Source organism: Puma concolor, chromosome C1 (genome assembly GCF_028749965.1).
Source record: "Puma concolor isolate L17-30 chromosome C1, mPumCon1.1.hap2, whole genome shotgun sequence".
Classification (NCBI taxonomy): domain Eukaryota; kingdom Metazoa; phylum Chordata; class Mammalia; order Carnivora; family Felidae; genus Puma; species Puma concolor.
Genome location: NC_141674.1, coordinates 152,712,733 through 152,731,451, shown reverse-complemented (window position 1 = coordinate 152,731,451; position 18,719 = coordinate 152,712,733). Strand labels below are relative to the sequence as shown.

Here is an 18,719-nt window from a genome sequence, read left to right as displayed (position 1 = left end):
TGTGTGTGTGTGTGTGTGTGTGTGTGTTTTCATAGTTATGCTTCTATACCCAGTAGAGTGCCTGGTACAGGGTAGATACTTATTCCATATTTGCTAAAAGAGTGAGAGCTACTTTTCCTACCTGCAGGCCATGAACTTGATTCTCTGTGATGTTCCTTGGTCTTTGAAATCGAATTAACTCAATAAATAATGACTCAAGATACACAGTGAAAGGTGCTGTGTACCCTCAGAGCTTCAGAACTTGACAGAGAAGGTTATATTGCGTGGAGTAGAAATAATTTTAACAATCACAAAGCCAGCTTGTGTCTTAGTTTGTACCTGTGTGTTTGACATAGCTACCCTTTACTGCCAGATCTTCTAGGCCTGGTAAAAATGCCAATATTTGAGTGTTAAATGAAGAAGTTCTGTGTCAGGGAATTTAGCAGAGGAACTAAAACTGACAAATAGAAGTACAATGAATCAGTAGGAAGTAAGGAAGGGAACACTGCTGGGACCAATGGAAATGGGTGTCTCCGATGACTACTATTTAAACCTACCCCATTCTCCTCACTCTTTCCAGTGTTCTTCTACCTCTATTTCTCTACTGTTTCTGTCTTTTAACTCTGCTTTTATAAAGTCTCTTTACTTAGGCATGCCCCAGATTCATACATAAGCTGCTGACTTATGTATGACATTTAAATCTCTGGGCTAGTAAGACATTCAATTACTAAATATTAACTCCTATGGAATTTTACTTGAGTGATCTACATAACTGACTTAAGAAAATCAAGAAAGTCAGTGAAGGACTAACCCCACAGGACAATTCCTTAATCTGGACAAGTCCTTCATGCTAACAGGTGTGTATCTTCTCTGTGGACAAGCAAAGACTTCTCCATGAAACTCTATGGTACCTCCAACTTGAGACCAGTCTTTCCAGTGGGTGTCACATCTGATAGGATAAATGCTAGGGAAATGACACTTAACAAGGACACTTGAGAAGAGAGTAGAATGATGTTGAAAGACTTTCCCAAGAGCCTTTCATGGTCTTCTGAGTGTTTCTAAGAATATCGGAATTCCAATAACATATTTATATTAATTTAGTAAATGCCTACTTTCAAAAAGAATTTAAGAACACTCACAGTGAAAACCTAAGTGCAAGTAAGCCAAAACATTTAACACAAGTCAGAAACAGGAAACAAAAATTAGAAAGAGGAGAGAAAAAAAGAAGTCTTAAACTCTGTTGAGACAATGGAACACAAAAGTTAGTGGTGAATTTTCTATTCACCAGAGACCAAGGAGAATACATTAGATGTTGCATATCTCAATTTCTGGCTAAAGATAATTTACCAGCTCTTCAGGAACAACAAATATGTATGACAAAAAAGAGTCGGAAATAAACTGTCTATGGCATATCTACAATGGATAGGATGATTTACATACATTATCACATTTAATCGTGAGCACAACCCTGTGAGGTAGATATTATTAATTATTTTTACAATTGAAGAAACTGAATCTCAAGAAAATTGAATTGAATCGACCAAAGTCCCAACTAGTAAGTGTTGGAACTAGAACTTCAGCTCATGCCTGTCTGATTCCATAGCGCATCTAATGTGCTCAGAGAAGTGAGTAGTCCCTATGTCTATCTTATCTGTAACTTCCAATTCAAAGCATGCATACACACCTGTGTACACGTGTGCACACACACACACATGCACAGTTTTTCCTTTTATAAGCAAGCTATACTCAGAAAGTGTAATGGAGGAACTTCAGGAAAATGCCAGAAATAGCAGCTATAAGCTCAATAATCTCATTCCAACTATTATAGTAGAAGTGCTAGTTCCCCACTTATGTGAAATATAAAATGTCTTTTTGTGCCTTATTATAAATAAGCAAAATCTTAGGAGAAAAATAAGCATGTCTAACTTGTTACTTGGTGTGAGGCCCTTTACCTCTTTACCTGGTTGGGGACATCTGAGAATCATGCCAAGACCACAACAATGGGCTTCAGGGAGGAAAAATGTGTAGGAAGACCAGTGAACTGGGGTTTTTCCTACTGTAACACCTCCAAATAAAGTGGTCCCATTTCAGAAAACAGTATACAACATCACTCAATTCTAGTCTAGCATAACTTGCCAAAAAATCCCATGTGGGAGGGATCAGTGACGTACCAGAGGGTTGGCTCTAGGAGAGGAGCTGGGTTGTGTAGGATCTGACAAAGAGTGCAGAAAGATCCACTAGCCCCCCAAAGCAAAAATGGGCAAAGACTAGGCAAGTTATCATTTTGGAGAGGTCTTCCGTCCATGCAGGAAATCTGGCAGAAGTCCAGTCATGTAGACAAAGTCTGAAAGGGAGAGTTAAGCACAGAGGTTCAGATGAGTGCCCAGGAACTCAGAGGAAGGCTCATTTCTTTCAGGTCTGAGCCAGGTAATACAGAAACTTCGGGACAAATGTCTGAATTCCTACAGATATTTGGAGCTGGGTAAGCGGTATCTAGCAATTGGCACACTATGCATTGGTAACTTACGGCAATTTTCAAAATTGTAAAAGCTCTTATTCTCTGGCAAAGAAACACAGATAGATCAAGTGACTGCACAAGTGTCAACCTGTGGCAAATTCATGACCAGAACTCATGTTCTGTGAGTTTTCTTCTAAAACACCCTTGACCCATTTCTATGGGTGACGTTACCGTGAAGGAAACAAGATTGCAGATAGTGGCTGCCATGTTTTAGGTCTCTAATTGATCCGTTTGTATGATACCACAACTGGTCTGACCAATTGCATCACACAGTGGTCCTACAGATGCAGTAGACCTGTGGCTGCTTTAACATGTAAAATAGAAATAAGTGTAAGGTAACTCAAATATGATCTAAGCTGAAGTTCTCCTATGGACCATATACATTTCAATTATCTGTACAAATGATTCATGATTATTTTTAGCTTTATCGGACAGCAATAGCAAGGTTGATCCAAAGGTTAGGAAATCCTAAAATTGCGTTATTAGGTACTATGTGCTGCCTCCTCCCTCTACTCCAAAGCATATTTAAATGGATTTATTTTTAATGACAGAGGAAAGTCAACATGAGAATTAAAATCTAGATACGACACCCAAGATAACTAAGACACACAAAGAGAAGTAAGAGTTGAGTGTCTTTGGCCCATATCCTGGGGATTTTTATAAAATAATATACAATTTTATTCCGTTTAAACTGAGTAGCACTTGTCACAAGTTATTATTTAATTTCTTCTACAAGTTTTAAATCAGTTACTAAATAAGTTGTCAAAACAGTAGTGCTGTTAGAAGCTTTATGTTTGCATTGTAAACTCTGGCACGATTTCCATTTCTGAAAACAGAACTATACTTTTAAAGTATGTTTGCTGTTATCCTTCCCTTTCTCTATTTTCAGTGCTTATCAAAATATTTAGTATTAATAGTGTGCGTATGAAACATAAATATTCCACGTACTGTTAGCTAAGAGCACTCTCTTGTATATGACATTTACAAATGCCATGGCTATTTCAGGATCATTATTTTTACTAATTATAATTAAAATGTATACCAGAGATAGCAATCCAAATTGACTTGAGATTCCTTCAAAAGGTTGTCTTCCTAGCTGTACCGCCTCTCATTAGTTATGTCTTATTAATTGTCACATTGCATTATATATGTGCACAGTATGATGCTACCTCACATAATTCAGGGAATGAGAAGCAGTGTGAAACATCGGCATCACATTTTAATGAGACAGCATTTGTGTTGAGTCTGAATGCCTGCAGTTAATTCAGAGAACAAGTATCTGAGTTAAAATTCTGACATGTTTAGCAAACCAAGTATTCATTAAGGTTGGCGAGGTAGAAGCATTGTAAGAACTCGTGTGACAATGACTACACCTGCAGTTCTGGGAGCAAGAAATATACTTTATTTCAAGTGGATGTACCCTGTGCACTGGTAGTATGAAACTCTTTATGTTTTTTCTTCAGGTCCTAAAGGGTTTCCCAGAATGTTTACAAGCTGATATTTGTCTACACCTCAACCAGACTTTGCTGCAAAACTGCAAAGCCTTTCGGGGGGCAAGTAAAGGTTGCCTTAGAGCTTTGGCAATGAAGTTCAAGACCACCCATGCACCTCCAGGAGACACCCTGGTTCACTGTGGGGATGTTCTCACTGCACTTTATTTCTTATCCAGAGGCTCCATCGAAATCCTCAAAGATGACATTGTGGTAGCTATTCTGGGTGAGTGTTTTAGAACTGGATGGTGACAGATTCAGTTGTTAGCTGGTGCAATGTGTATTTTAAAATGATAGAAAAAAAGGATTGATCTGTTTCTTTATGAGTACTATTTAAGACTGATAGTAATTTTAAAGCTTTATTTAAAATTCAATTCAAATCAAATTGACCTTGTAGAAAATACGTTTTCTTGACTATCTCGCTTTTCCTCCAATGTGTAAACACTTCCATGACTCTCTTTAGTTCTTGGAAGCTACTTAAACATCAGAACCCAAATGTATGAGAAGAGTCAGCACTTCGCTTTTCATGTTGGAGGGCCTTGGATTCATTTCGGATCCCTTAACACCTTAAATAAAATGTGTCCATTGTGGGTTACTTGCTAGCATGTGCCAATGCCTTGTCATGAACTGTGTCTATGTATTGATAGGTTTCATCTATATGCTCTGCACTTTTACTTGCTGTGTCCCACCAAATGGAATTACATAGTCCTTACTTGTGAACTATGGCCTATGAACTATGAGCTATGAACTTAGCATTCAAGGATAAAGGTGTTGAGGAAATTAAAATTACTAGCTAATTAAACTGGTTTGGGTGCAAAAGAATGTCCGTCTGTCCAATCTGTGTCTTCAAAAGCAAATTTAGTCAGTGTGAACTTGTAGGATTTCTTTGGACTGTTAGAAGAGTGGGGAAGAGGAAGGAAGCAGAGAGAAAGGAGATCAGTGTTTCGTCCCTAACACCTAGCCAGCAGCCTTAAGACTCAGTCTCCCTGAGGGAACATCCACTCCCAATGTTTGTGAACATTTGCACTTTTTTGTTTTCCTGTGGATTAAATCCAGGTCCATTTAGATAATGAACGTGTAATTCAATGACTTCCTTTCACTAGATTCTTGATGTCAACATCCAAAAGGACAGGATGTTGTCTGTTTTCTCTGCTGCCTAGTAGGACCAGAGTATGGCCTAGCACAGGACAAAGAAATTTGAGTGATTCCTGTATATTTTGATCATTTTATTTTAATGACGGTTTTTTAAAATCCCATATTGACAAGATGCATAAGGCAAAGAATAAAAACATAAATCAGGTAGTGGCTACATAGTAAGTTGGATTTTCACCACATTCGGCCTTGACAGTTTGCTCTGTATGTTGCCAGGGAAGAAGCATGCTTCAGTGCTTTCCTGATCTTAGAATGAGCCTGCCCCACCTTCTACAGGGAGGTAACAAGACTTCTTGCTTTATAAAACAGTAATTTTAGAGTGTAGTTAAGCAATACATGATGACTGGCTTAGTTTTTGCTCATTTTTACAGTCGTGTAAACTAATTAAGATGCAAAGCCCATGCTGAATTTAGTTGAGAGCTTTTCTTTGACAATATCTATACTGAAGTATTAAAACGATAAAGAATTTCAAGAGATTCTTTTCTTCTGTCCCCATTTCCATGTAAATCTGCACCTAAAATCCTCACAAATTATGATTCTTCGTTCCATTTTGAAGCTAAGTATTTATTTAAAACAAAGTTAATATATTCTCTCCCATATCAGTTTCTGTCATAGAGATGTGCTCTCTGATTTCTACCCATTAAATTCACATTTAAAATAAGAACATTATAGCATTTTTTGACTGGTTAGAATTTTATCACTTAAAAGTCTTTGATAGTTTCTATAGTTGGGTATATATAAGCTTGTCTGTCAAAAAATAACTTAACAGATCCAAAAAGTTTTTTCTAAATCTGAAAAGAAGCTTCAGGATATATATAAGAAAGTACCATTTTACACTGATGATCTTTAAAAGATCTATGATAGATAATTTATTGGTAGTTATTAAGCATTTATTTCACAGCTATAATTTTTAAGTGTCTTGACATTCAGAGACAGAAAAACCTAAATGGCCATGACATTCAGGTAAAATATTGGGAGGAGATAAACATATCAAGTGTGAAAAAGTTTTGACTGGAATCAGAATGCATGGGATTTAAACATGGCTACTCTCTCCCTCCCTTCACCCAACTAAGTAGGTGACCTTGGTCTAATCAGTTTACCTCTTCAATCTTCTTGTCATAGTCATAGTATTTAAATAATAGAGAGTAACTTCCTTATGAAGTTATTTTTTTTTTAATTTTTTTTTCAACGTTTATTTTATTTTTGGGACAGAGAGAGACGGAGCATGAACGGGGGAGGGGCAGAGAGAGAGGGAGACACAGAATCGGAAACAGGCTCCAGGCTCCGAGCCATCAGCCCAGAGCCCGACGCGGGGCTCGAACTCACGGACCACGAGATCGTGACCTGGCTGAAGTCGGACGCTTAACCGACTGCGCCACCCAGGCGCCCCCTTATGAAGTTATTTTAGTGATTGAATGAGATAATTCACCTACGCATTTGACACAGTGCCTGGCACCTACTTAATTCTTAATAAGCATTTGTTGTTGCTGTCATCATCCTCAGTATTAAACAAAGCCTGGAAAAGTAGGTGGCATGTGGCCAGGGAGAGGGGATGAGGAGAACCCATCAGAAGCCAGACACTGAGATAATCCCAGGTTTGGCAAGAAAGCAAGGAGGACATACTTTTAGAGTAAAGGCCATTTGGTAAAAAGCAAGACTATAAATAAAGGTAGATATATTCAATAATTGGACAGAGTCGTTACGGGCAAATCTGAAGGTGGTTAGTAAAGGAAACAAGGTATGTTCAAATTATACCCCTAGTCCTCTAAATGTTGAAAGTGTGCCACTATACCCCCATGTTTGCCATCACCCCTGGAGACCATCCTGAGATAGAAAGTTTGTGAATCTGACTCACTGCTGCCTTTCTCATATTCCTGGATTGACAAAATTGGACCACACCTACTGGATGGCAAGACCCTTTTCTAGCCATGTAAGGCATAGCAGACTAAAGGCATATTTGCCACATTTCTAGGCATGTAGCCAAAAAATCAAAACATGGAAATAATAGTCATTATTTCAGGACCAGTATGTTAAGAAGTAAAATACCACTCAGCAAACAAACATGACTGAGGCAGTCAGTAGGAGGTACTGGAATTTTGAGGCTCTAGTGTCTGTTGGCCAGGGGATCTTCCATTTGAATTCCTTGGCCCATGGATTGGTCACTGGTCCCCTTGTATTTTTAGAAAGAAAGCATTAAGTTCACATTCCTTTTACCTCCTTTATTTATTTATTTGTTTATTTATTTATTTATTTTTAGGGAAAAACGATATATTTGGAGAAATGGTTCATCTTTATGCCAAACCTGGAAAGTCTAATGCAGATGTAAGAGCTCTCACGTACTGTGACTTGCATAAGATCCAGAGAGAAGACTTGTTAGAGGTTTTGGATATGTATCCTGAGTTTTCCGACCACTTTCTCACAAACTTAGAGTTGACTTTTAACCTAAGGCATGAGAGTGCAAAGGTATATGTTAATGGTTTACTTATTTTTGGATTTATGACATTTTATTTTATTCTTGGATTGCCAAAATTCTTCTGCAATATCAAGCAAAATATAGCAAAACTTTACCAACTCTGAATATTTGGATACCAACTCTTAATTTTGGAATTTCTAAATTATAGGGAAGGAATTCTGTCTAATTACTTTCGAATATATTGAATAACTTCAAGGACGTCAATTAAATTTGACCTTTCAGAAACACTTAGGTGACATACTTGATTTAAAATAGCCTTGGTTTATATTGAGTGTGCCAATTATTTGTAAGAAATGAATGATCTTAGGCTATTTAAGTCCCCTAGAAGAGCTTATTTTACACAAGAGTTAGAATATTCTCCAAGCTATTATTTATACCACACACGGGTTAGCAATGTCTTTTCAATAAAAATGAAACATTTAAACTCACTCAAGTTTAGGTCCATATTTCACACAATTTCCAAATCACAGAAACATAAATGAATCAGGCTTAAACCTGAGTCAAAATTAGTGCTATAGAATGAATAGCATATGGTCTAGTAGAAATAATATTTTAAATGATTCTACACATAATTTAACCTTGAGTGAATTTTAAGAGTGTAGCCTTTGTCTCTTTCACTCTCTACTACTATTAAAAATGTGTCTTTATGACATCACTATGCTAAGAATACAGAATTGCAGTCTACAATTTATTACTAGTTTATTCCTCCTTCTTTCCTCCCCAAAACCCCATCACCTCAGCTCTGATTCTAAACAGCTTTTTGCCAGAAATCAAACGTTAAGGCTTTTGAAACTTCTAACTTTTTTGTTTGTTTGTTTTTTGGGTTTTTTTCTTGCATTTTTTTTGTTTGTTTATTTTTTTTTAGTTAATGCTAACTAATATACTCTCTGGAAGGAAAAAATCCTCAAGTCAATAGTTAGGTAAAAGGTAGTAGATTTAATTCTCCCCGGAATTGGTCATTCCCAGGTACTGTGAGAGACTTAAAGAGGATAAACTTGTAAGGTCACCAGGGTACCATTTCATAATCTGAAGCACCAGCTCAGATAATAGCTTCTTTTCAAAACACTGAAGTTGAAAAATATCTAGGCGATAAGAGATTCAAGTTATCAAGAGCATATATTTTTTATAATGGTTTGAATTCAGTACTTTATTAAAACCTGTTTAATGTCACCAGCCTCATTCTGATTTTGCCTTGATGAACAACAAGATAACTTATTTTATTTATTTATTTATTTATTTATTTATTTATTTATTTATTTTTGTATTTGAGAGAGACAGAGAGAGAGAGAGAGAGAACACAAGTAGGGAGAGGGGCAGAGGGAGGGAGAGAGAATCTTAAGCAGACTCCACACTCAGTGTGGAGCCCAACATGGAGCTTGATCTCATGAGATCATGACCTGAGTCAAAATCAAGAGTTGGATGCTTAAGGGACTGAGCCACCCAGGCTCCCCAGATAACTTCTTCACATAAAAAGTTTAGGTAGCAACCAGGGGAGCCTGGATGGCTCAGTCGGTTGAGCATTCGACTTTTGATCTCTGCTCAGGTCATGATCTTTCGGTTCATGAGTTTGAGCCCCATGTTGGGCTCTGTGCTGACAGTGTGTAGCCTGCTTGGGCTTCTCTCTCTCTCTCTCTCTCTCTCTCTCTCTCTCTCTGCTCCTTGCACATGTGTACTTTCTTTCTCTCTCTCAAAATAAACATTAAAAAAAAAAGTTTAAGCAGCAAGCAAATAAAGAAAATAGGAACTTCCATTTGTTTTATTTATTTGGGAGCTTCCATTTTTATTACAGAAATGATCATAATTTCCAGAAGGGGAGGAAAGAGAAATAATAAATAGCTCAAAATAAGAAAATGCTTACAGCATAGTGTTCATTGAACTTAACTTTATATTTATTGTTGTGAAATTTAACTTTGTAATCATTACCATGTATTTAAACATCATAGCTAATTATAATTAGCTTACACTTTTTTCCCCGCTGTAATACAGATTCTGAATTTTTTTTTTAACATTTATTTATTTTTGAGAGAGAGAGTGTGTGCACAAGCAAGGGAGGGGCAGGGAGAGAGGGGGACAGAGGATCTGAAACAGGCTCTGTGCTGACAGCAGAGAGCCCGATGCAGGACTCAGACTCATGAACCGTGAGATCATGACCTGAGCCAAAGTCAGATGCTTAACCGACTGAGCCACCCAGGAGCCCCCTGCAATTTTTTTAATTATTATTTTTATTTTAACTTTACCAAGTTACATAAAATACATTCTACATGAAGAAATATGTTGTCTCTAAATGTTGACATTATTCCTAAACATTTCTGATAAATAACTTATACAACTATGATTTCCCCATCAGATGGTGAAACTACTTGAATTATTCTATTAGTCCATTTTATAATTTAGAGACAACCGGGAAACAAAGTATTGTAGCTATTTGCCTGCAATCTAATAGTTAAGTCTCAAAGTGGTTGAAATGATATGAAACAGTAGAGAAGTTACTGATAATATGTTCAAATTGAATAATCTTCCATTTTATCTTCATGTCCATTAACAAAGGCTGATCTCTTACTACGATCACAGTCTGTGAATGATTCTGAAGGAGACAACTGTAAGCTACGAAGAAGGAAATTTTCATTTGATAGTGAAGGAGACAAAGGTAATTCATTTTATTTCTAAAATTTAAACGTAGAGCATGTGGTGATTAGCTCCTCTTACTAAATGCCCATTTGCTACTGATTTCATGGGTAAGTTTCATTTGGATTTTAGAAAGGCAAATCCTTTGCTGTTCTCGGTAGCTAATAATGTGTTTTCTGATTGATAGTTACCAATGATGTCATTCAGCAAAGCCATCTGATATCTACAGGGACATCACAGAGATATAGAGTAGGTTGGTTAAAAAAGAAAAAGAGAGGGAAAAAAAAGGAGACCAATTAATAGCAGATGAATAACTACACTCAAAGTCTTGAACAGAGTGTTCTGGAAGAAGGACCCTTGTGACAGCCAGAGTGCTAAACCCTCTCACAGGCGTGTGTGACATGGATGAAGGTGGTATTTGTTAGGTCTCTTCATCCTTACACCCTCTGAAGTGCTTGCCACTCCTACTCGTCTCTGGGTTTTTCTGCCCTTCTAACTATTCTTTATGTTTCACTCATGTATTCAAAAAATATTTAACATTTCACATTTTTAAAGAACTACTCAATTTCTGAGAAACTAATTGTGTAAAACAGCCCTTACCCTTCCTAGGAAGAGAGATGGCACATACCTTTTATAATTCTGAATAAAAACAGCAGGTGCTATAACAGAATAACCTCGATGGAAACCCAGATGAAGGTATATTTAATTGTGCGTGGGCAGATGAGTGAAGGCTTTTCTGGAGAAGCATCTACACTTTTCCCATGCTGATCCAATAAGTGTTCTATTCTTCACCTTATTTGGCTCTCATTAAAACAAGTCCCCTCTTTTTCTTGAATAATATTCTCTTGGCATCTGTGTTACTGCACTCTTCCTATTTTCCTTCTATGCTCAGTAATTCCCTGAGGAGAATTACAGGATCATTATCTTCTAAACCAGTTATTAGTTATTAGATTTTCTCAAGGTATGGCCCTAGCTCTTCTTCTCTTCTCATTCTATATGAACTCTTTCCTAGGTGATCTCATTTATATTGAGATTATTTATATTCTCACATAAGAGATGTGAATATTCACATTGTAATCCCAGACCATCTGAGCTTCAATCTCATATATCCAACTGCCTACTAACCATCGAATTGTGGGACACCTGGGTGGCTCAGTCTGTTAAGTATCTGACTTCGACTCAGGTCATGATCTCATAATTGGTGGGTTTGAACCCCGTGTCAGGCTCTGTGCTGACAGCTCAGAATCCAGAGCCTGCTTTGGATTCTGTGTCTCTCTCACTCTCCCTCTGCCCTTCCCTTGCTTGCACTCTGCCTCTCAAAAATAAATAAACATTAAAAAAAAATTTAAAAAAAAAACAAAAAACAAAAAACACTGACTTGAAATCTCAAAGGCAGCCCAAACTGAACATTCCCTAAATTGAACTCATCATGGCCCTCTGGAAACCTCTCTCCATCATTTACCAGATCTCTAAATGGAACCACAACCCAATCAATTGCACTAATCCAATTATCTATCTAGGAGGTGACTTTCTCTCAACCTCTCCATCAATTCTTGTTATTGTTTCTCCACTACACGTTCATTTATTTTCTTTTTTTTTAATTTTTTTTAATGTTTATTTATTTTTGAGAGAGAGAGGCAGAGTGCGAGCAGGGGAGGGACAGAGAGGGAGAGACACAGAACCCGAAGCAGGCTCCAGGCTCTGCGTTGTCAGCACAGAGCCCAACGCGGGGCTCCAACCCACGAACTGCGAGGTCACGACCTGAGCCGAAGTCGGACACCCAACGACTGAGCCACCCAGGTGCCCCACATGTTCGTTTAGTTTTCAAATGAGGTCCCTTTGGTTTACTTCTCTCCACCTTCTTAGCCACAACTCTGGGCCAAGCTACCATAATCTGTCACCTGGAATACCGAAACAGCATCCCAACTCACCTCCCCAGATCTAACTTGCCCCTCTCTTACCTATTTTCTGGACCACTGGTGATTTTTTTTTTCTAAATGCAGTTATGTTTATGTCATGCCCATATTTAAAGCCGTCTAAGGACTTCCCCTTCCCTCAACAACCCTAATCTGGCTTTCTCCCAGTAGCTCATCTACTTTGCAGCATTAATTCCAGTTGTACTTCTATGTCCATTGGCATCATTATTTAATTGATGTTATCTGTCCCTAGATTATAAACTCTATAAAGGTGGGAAATATTTAGTCACCTATAAGTTGTGTCACCTATAAGTCATCTAAAGACTATTCAGTGTTTGTCTCACAGCAGGTATTCAGCAAATATTTGTTGAAAGAGCGAATTAATAATGAAATAGAATTTGAGCATCTTCCTTTTGATTTTCTTCTTTTGCCTTCATCCAGGTTCTTTCCTTGGCCCTTTTCTCTCTGAATTCTTTCCCTTGGGAAGCTTGTCTACTAGCTTCAACACTCACTACACTTCGAGTAAACTTCACTTCCCTCTCTTCCATGTAAATCATGTGGCTTTTTGCTTCTACCATTCCCTTAATCAGAAGTTACCTCCCTATCCTCAAGCATAGGCACATGCAACCACACCACTGTTTTCATCCACCATCCAAAATTACCTTTTTTTTTTTTTTAGTCATGGTTAATCTCCAATGATATATTCAACATTAATTCTCTCTCTCTCTCTCTCTCTTTTTTTAGAGAGATGTTAATTGGTTTTATAAGCAATTTGTGAATTGGGCAGCATCTATCTAACAAGTAGAGAGATGTTCCCCACCATGAACTCTTTCTTGATTTGCCCAAATATATAGATTTTATTCCTTTTATGAATTCCTGTGTCAGTTTCCTTTGGTGATATTGTCAAAATATGCCCTGCACAGTGGTTAATGCTTATTGTCTTTTTTCTCTACAAAAATGTAGATTCCTTTAACAAAGAATGGTTGATACATATTTGCTTAATTGGGCTAATTGTTGAGTCCTCTAGCTGATCGCAGAACAATAAGCCACTCAGATAGGTGCTAATTTATTTCTGCAGTGTCTTTCATTATTCTCTTGGTAACTTTTTCTAAAATCAGCACGATTACTGTCAAGCTGTTTTTCTGTAGGCTTAACCAAAATCCCTTATCCTGGTGTTAATCTCTTATTTTTATCTCTCTGGAGATGAAGAAAACTTGAAAATGTGTCTATATAATAATGTTCCCCATACAGTTGAAGATTTATTAAATTTCCTTTCAATCTTGTTTAGTTTCCTCAGTCTCAAGCTAAATAAGCTGTTTATATCTCCTGATAAGGCCCTCAGAGCGTGTCACAATGTATATTGTGCTCATGCAACTAGACATTTCTATTAATTCTGGAAACTTTTCCTTTAATCACAGTCTTAATCTATGAGACTTAGTTTATATCAAGTGTAGATAGTAAGGGATATGCCTGCCTGCCTGCCTGCCTCTCTTTGAAATTTCCTGGTGTGTCAGTGAGTAAGCATGATTTGGGCAATGAGAAAACACAAATTAACTCTGGTTATACACAGCTTGAGAACCCATTCTAGACTTTAGCACTAGTCTTTAGGACTCCATAGCACTACAGCAAGTATAAAATTTGCGGAAAGCAATTTAGTCCCCATGGACTCAATTTAATGTTCCACAAATGAGTGGCCACTCATTTGATACGTATCTTGGTGTAGAATTAATGTGTAAGAGAAAAACACATACACTAGTATGAAGAACAGGGAACTTTTAGAAAATTATTGACGCTAAATACTGTGGAAGTACATCAACTAAAAGCTGCCCATGAAATGCATCGATTGTTTACTGCTTGTGTGAAACATAGACATCCAAGAGCGCCGATGATTCTGAATCACTCAGCAGAGGCACCAAGAACCAGACAGAAGAACACAAAGCTGAGCACTGGGGATAGAGAGAGAGGCTAAGTCCTACAGTGCCATCCACTATCTACTTAAGGCACCGGAACTCTTCAGACTTCAATCCTTACCGCCCCCTACCCCTTACAATCATGCCAACTACATGTTGTTAAGGAGCTTACATTCAAAAAGATATATTTAAGAGATGCCTGAGTGACTCCGTCAGTTAAGCATCCTACTTTGGCTCAGGTCATGATCTCGCAGTTCACAAGTTCAAGCCCTGCACCGTCGGGCTCTGTGCTGACAGCTCAGAGCCTGGAGCCTGCTTCAGATTCTGTGTCTCCATCTTTCTTTGCCCCTTCCCTGCATGTGTTCTCTCTCTCTTTCTCTCTCTCTCTCAAAAATAAGTAAACATTAAAAATAGTAAAGAAAGAAAGAAAGAAAGAAAGAAAGAAAGAAAGAAAGAAAGAAAGAAAGAAAAAGAAAGAAAGAAAGAATATTTAAAAAGAAAAGGTATATAGAATCCCTGGCAAGTTGACTTGAACAAAATAGAGGCTAGACATTTTGGACTTATCTCTTAGAATTAATGTGTTAATAAACGTGCTTGTCCTCATGAGCTTCACATTTCTTCTGATGAAATAAACCTACTTCTCAACAAGAGAGAGTTGTTAGTTTAGGCATGAGTTTCAGAATATCTAGTGTTTTTTTGGTGTGTTGTTTTTTTTTTTTTTTTTTTTTTTTTTTTTTTTGTAATCTTCAAGTAGTTCTCTTTCTTTCATGAAATTCTGGATTGGAGGTGCCCCGGAACCCCCCAACTTAATTAAGGTCATTGTAGGAAGAGGTCCTACAGTTCCTGAGAACAGTAGCTAGCTTTTGTTATGCATTTTAGTGATATATAAATGTGATTTGCTTATTTTCATTTTTAAGATAGCTTGAATGTTTTTTATCTTGCATTTGTATAGAAAAATGACACTAGTCCCCTTTCAACATTCCTTGAAGCTAGAGAGAAACTAAGGTATTTGAAATAAAATGAAAAAATTTATCTTAGACCTCAATTTTTCATGGAATAACTTTTTAAAATGCATCTAGCTGGAAAATGCTCAGTTTATTCCAAAACTGTTACCAATAGAAAATACAAAACTCAAATGCTGACAGGGCACATTAAATGCCTCCCTTTGACCAAAATTTGCACCTATTTATCGGGTCTGATGAATAAAAATGGTCATTAATCTGAGATAAAGGTTCCATAAAAGATGGAGTGAGCACAAGCATTTGCTTCCAGATCGACAAGCAAAACTTTTTCTTTGTAAAATGGTGGGAACAGGAGCAAACATACAATCTCACTTCTAGCAAAGGGGAAAATGTAAAACTCCCTCAGCTTACTTCAGAGTACTATTTCTACATAGAATAAGAATAGCATTAAGAAAAAACTAGTATTAAGAAAAAACAGTATCTAATACTATTTAATATCTATCAAAGAATTCAGTTTAATTAGAAAAAAAAAACACAGAAATGGAACAGTCCATCAAAATCTAGAGGTACCCAGAGGCTAATTATAATACATTTAGCCTAATTTCATGTATTCCTTCAACCCACCTCCAGCTTAACCCTGAGCAGTTTCCATTTTTAAGCCATAAATAAATTGTCTTTTCAACTTTCATTTTATATGATAAAATGTGAAGTTTTGACTTGTCTAATAAGGAATAAGAAAATGGTGTTTTGAGTCAACTCAAAACTCAAAATGCCTTTTTTAAAAAGGCATTTTCAAGAAGATGAGAAGCCAAGCCAGAGTTGACTCAAATCCCACTGCTGCCCAAAACTGCACCTATCTGCTGTACAAGAAACTGATGCAATTCACTAAGCAAGTGTGAGGACAATTTAGAAAAGGAAAGCTTTTTTTTTTTTTTTTTTTTTTTTACTTTTACTAGCATACAATTGGAAACAATTATTATTTTTGAGGAATGAAATATGTTCATAAGATGGGGAATGTGGATCAAATTTTCAGGAGGGGAGAAGTTAAAACCAAAAAAAAACAGAGGGTGAGATGACAAGAATGAACTCTAGAAGTTTAAGAAGGGTCATGTCCGTGTCACTGGAGAGAAAAGAAAATGCTGATCTGAATATTTACAGGCAGTTAGATTAGCGCTTCAGTGGGGAAACGCGACACCGAGAAACCAATGCTGCCCACAGTGCTGGAAACCAGAACGATCTGTGATCTTCTCTGCTCAACGATGAAATCATTGAGCAAATGTGAAATCTTAAATTAAGCAGTCTGGTTTTGCCACATTTAACTTTAATTGACAGGACATAAACTAATTCCTTAATCACATCAAGTTGATTTTTAAACTCTATTCATTTTTTACCTTGGGCTGCTTTCTGGTTTCTCAGATTTTATTTTATTTTTTTTAAATTTTTTAAATGTTTATATTTATTTTTGAGAGAGACAGAGACAGAGAGTGAGTGAGGAGGGGCAGAGAAAGAGAGGGAGACACAGAATCTGAAGCAGGCTCCAGGCTCTGAGCTGTTAGCACAGAGCCCGATGTGGGGCTCAAATCACGGTGAGATCATGACATGAGCCGAAGTCAGACGCTTAAGCGACTGAGCCACCCAGGCGTCCCTGGTTTCTCAGATTTTAAATTATGATATATATATATATTTTTTTTAATAAAGGAAAAATTCTATGTTTAATTTCTATGCCATATAAGAATTTTAAAGAATCGCTGGTAGTTTATCTGGAGTGGCCTTAAATCAGTTCATTTGGCCTCTTCCATAAATAAGAGAGTAAGCAATCAGGCATTAAGTAGATGGGGACACCGTCTTAGCCATTTCTCTTGAAAATACTATACTTTCTGGAGTTGTGTTGGTTAGTTATTAGCCATAAGCAGATGGGGAATTATACTGTCTCCCCAGGACACTAATGGAAACAAGTTTCAGGATTTGTCTTTTTGAGCTTTTCCTGCTGAAATATGTTCTAACACAACCTTCAGGGCTAAAATTATCCTGACATTTCAGTATAATACAGCCAATATGCACTGCTGGTTTTAATGTAATTAGGTAAACTCACCTTAATTACTGTATTTAAGCTTTATATTCTTTGCAATATGCCACAAGACCAAACTACCTGGAATGTCAAGGCCTTTACATACATTGAACTAAGGTTGAAAATCATCCGTTCAGCCTTTGCTACGAGGAGGCTTCCTGTTTTGACCTTTGCCATGCGTGAATGGCTGCCACATGAGAGAGCATGAAGGCTAAAAACAAACAAGGTGCATAGTCGTGGTATTTTAGAATTGGGACATATTTTCCCTCCCTATTCCCTTTCCTTAAAGAGATACTGCACCAGATTTTAAGAATACAAATGACCGTTGAGCATGTGTAAATAAGGTTATGTTATCATTTTTTCTTTTCTGAGATATAAACATTATTGCTATTGCAGATATTCTTTTAACTCTGAAACAGATATGTATTTCACAAAGATACTCTAATGTCCTTTGAATTAAAAAAATTCTCCTTAGGTAGCTACATTCTCAATGGGAAAAGGAGAATGAACATCCTTTCTGGTGGTTTTAAAGGAAATTCTATGTTAAAATTATTTAAAGGCCATAACTCCTAAAAAGGCAGTTTATGTATAGTTAGGCAGTATAATATGCATAGAGTCTCACATTTGATTATCTTCTATAAAATAATTTTTTTGATAGATTTTGGCAAAGGGAACAGTACAAATGGTCCCGAAGACTCTGTAGATACCATAAGACATTATCAGAGTTCCAAGAAACACTTTGAAGAGAAAAAAAGCAGATCTTCATCTTTCATCTCATCCATTGATGATGAACAAAAGCCTCTCTTCTCAGGAATAGTAGATTCTCCTCCAGGAATAGGGAAAGCAGCTGGACTCCATTTTGAAGAAACAGTCCCAACCTCAGGAAGAATTCACATAGATAAAAGAAGTCACTCTTGCAAAGGTAATCAAGTTTCTCAGGAGTCACGTTGTCTCCCTTTAGTGCTAATTGTAAAACGGTGGCTTTTCACAAATCAAGAACTGTACTGACACGTGTTAATTTAATCTTTTACAACTTCATGAAATATTTGCAGAGTTCAGATCTCAGATCATCTACGAAGCATTTGTGCAATTCTGGAACAGTGTTAATTATTTCTAAACATTGATAGTGTAAGAGGTTTTTGTGGCAGTGAGCTTTAACATAATGTCACGTAGAACATTGTGGGAAGGTCAATTGTGCTTCTAAGAGAGAGGAGGGATTAATGGGTATTTTAAGAGAGCTAACCAGTTGATTCTTATATGTACCCTCTGTACCTATTCCTCACTCCCAAGCCAGCCATTTTATAGCATGAAAAGCCAATGCAGTAACGCTATAATACATGCCAAGAAGAATTTGTTTATAGGGAATTTGAAGAAATGGGAAGAAATGCCCGTAAATAAAGTATGTGCTTTATCCAACTCATTTAAACACATTTGTTTAACATCTCTACCAGAAGGAATATGGGGGGGGGGGGGTGTAGAAAATATGCATGAGATGGATAATAATGCTTAATTAATGTATGCAGATTTGGTTCTAAAGGATGGGAAACTTAGGAAAACTTGAGAACTATCACATGGAAGAACAAAAACTTAGCATAACAGGAGCTAGAGCTACAGATGTGGTTAAAT

General features: G+C 37.0%; 1 protein-coding gene across 7 annotated transcripts in view; it reads left to right on the top strand.

Moving 5' to 3' along the window:
* KCNH7 (potassium voltage-gated channel subfamily H member 7) overlaps positions 1-18,719 on the top strand; it is a 480,526-nt gene that overhangs the window by 445,192 nt on the left and 16,615 nt on the right. For 4 of the 7 annotated variants that reach the window (XM_086718759.1, XM_086718756.1, XM_086718757.1 and 1 more), the window contains 4 exons: positions 3,961-4,213; positions 7,397-7,602; positions 10,160-10,259; positions 17,752-18,015. In XM_086718759.1, coding sequence (XP_086574885.1) covers positions 3,961-4,213; positions 7,397-7,602; positions 10,160-10,259; positions 17,752-18,015 — 823 coding nt within the window. The remainder of the gene's footprint in view (positions 1-3,960; positions 4,214-7,396; positions 7,603-10,159; positions 10,260-17,751; positions 18,016-18,719) is intronic. The other 3 variants (XM_086718758.1, XM_086718755.1, XM_086718760.1) reach the window with 2 other exon arrangements.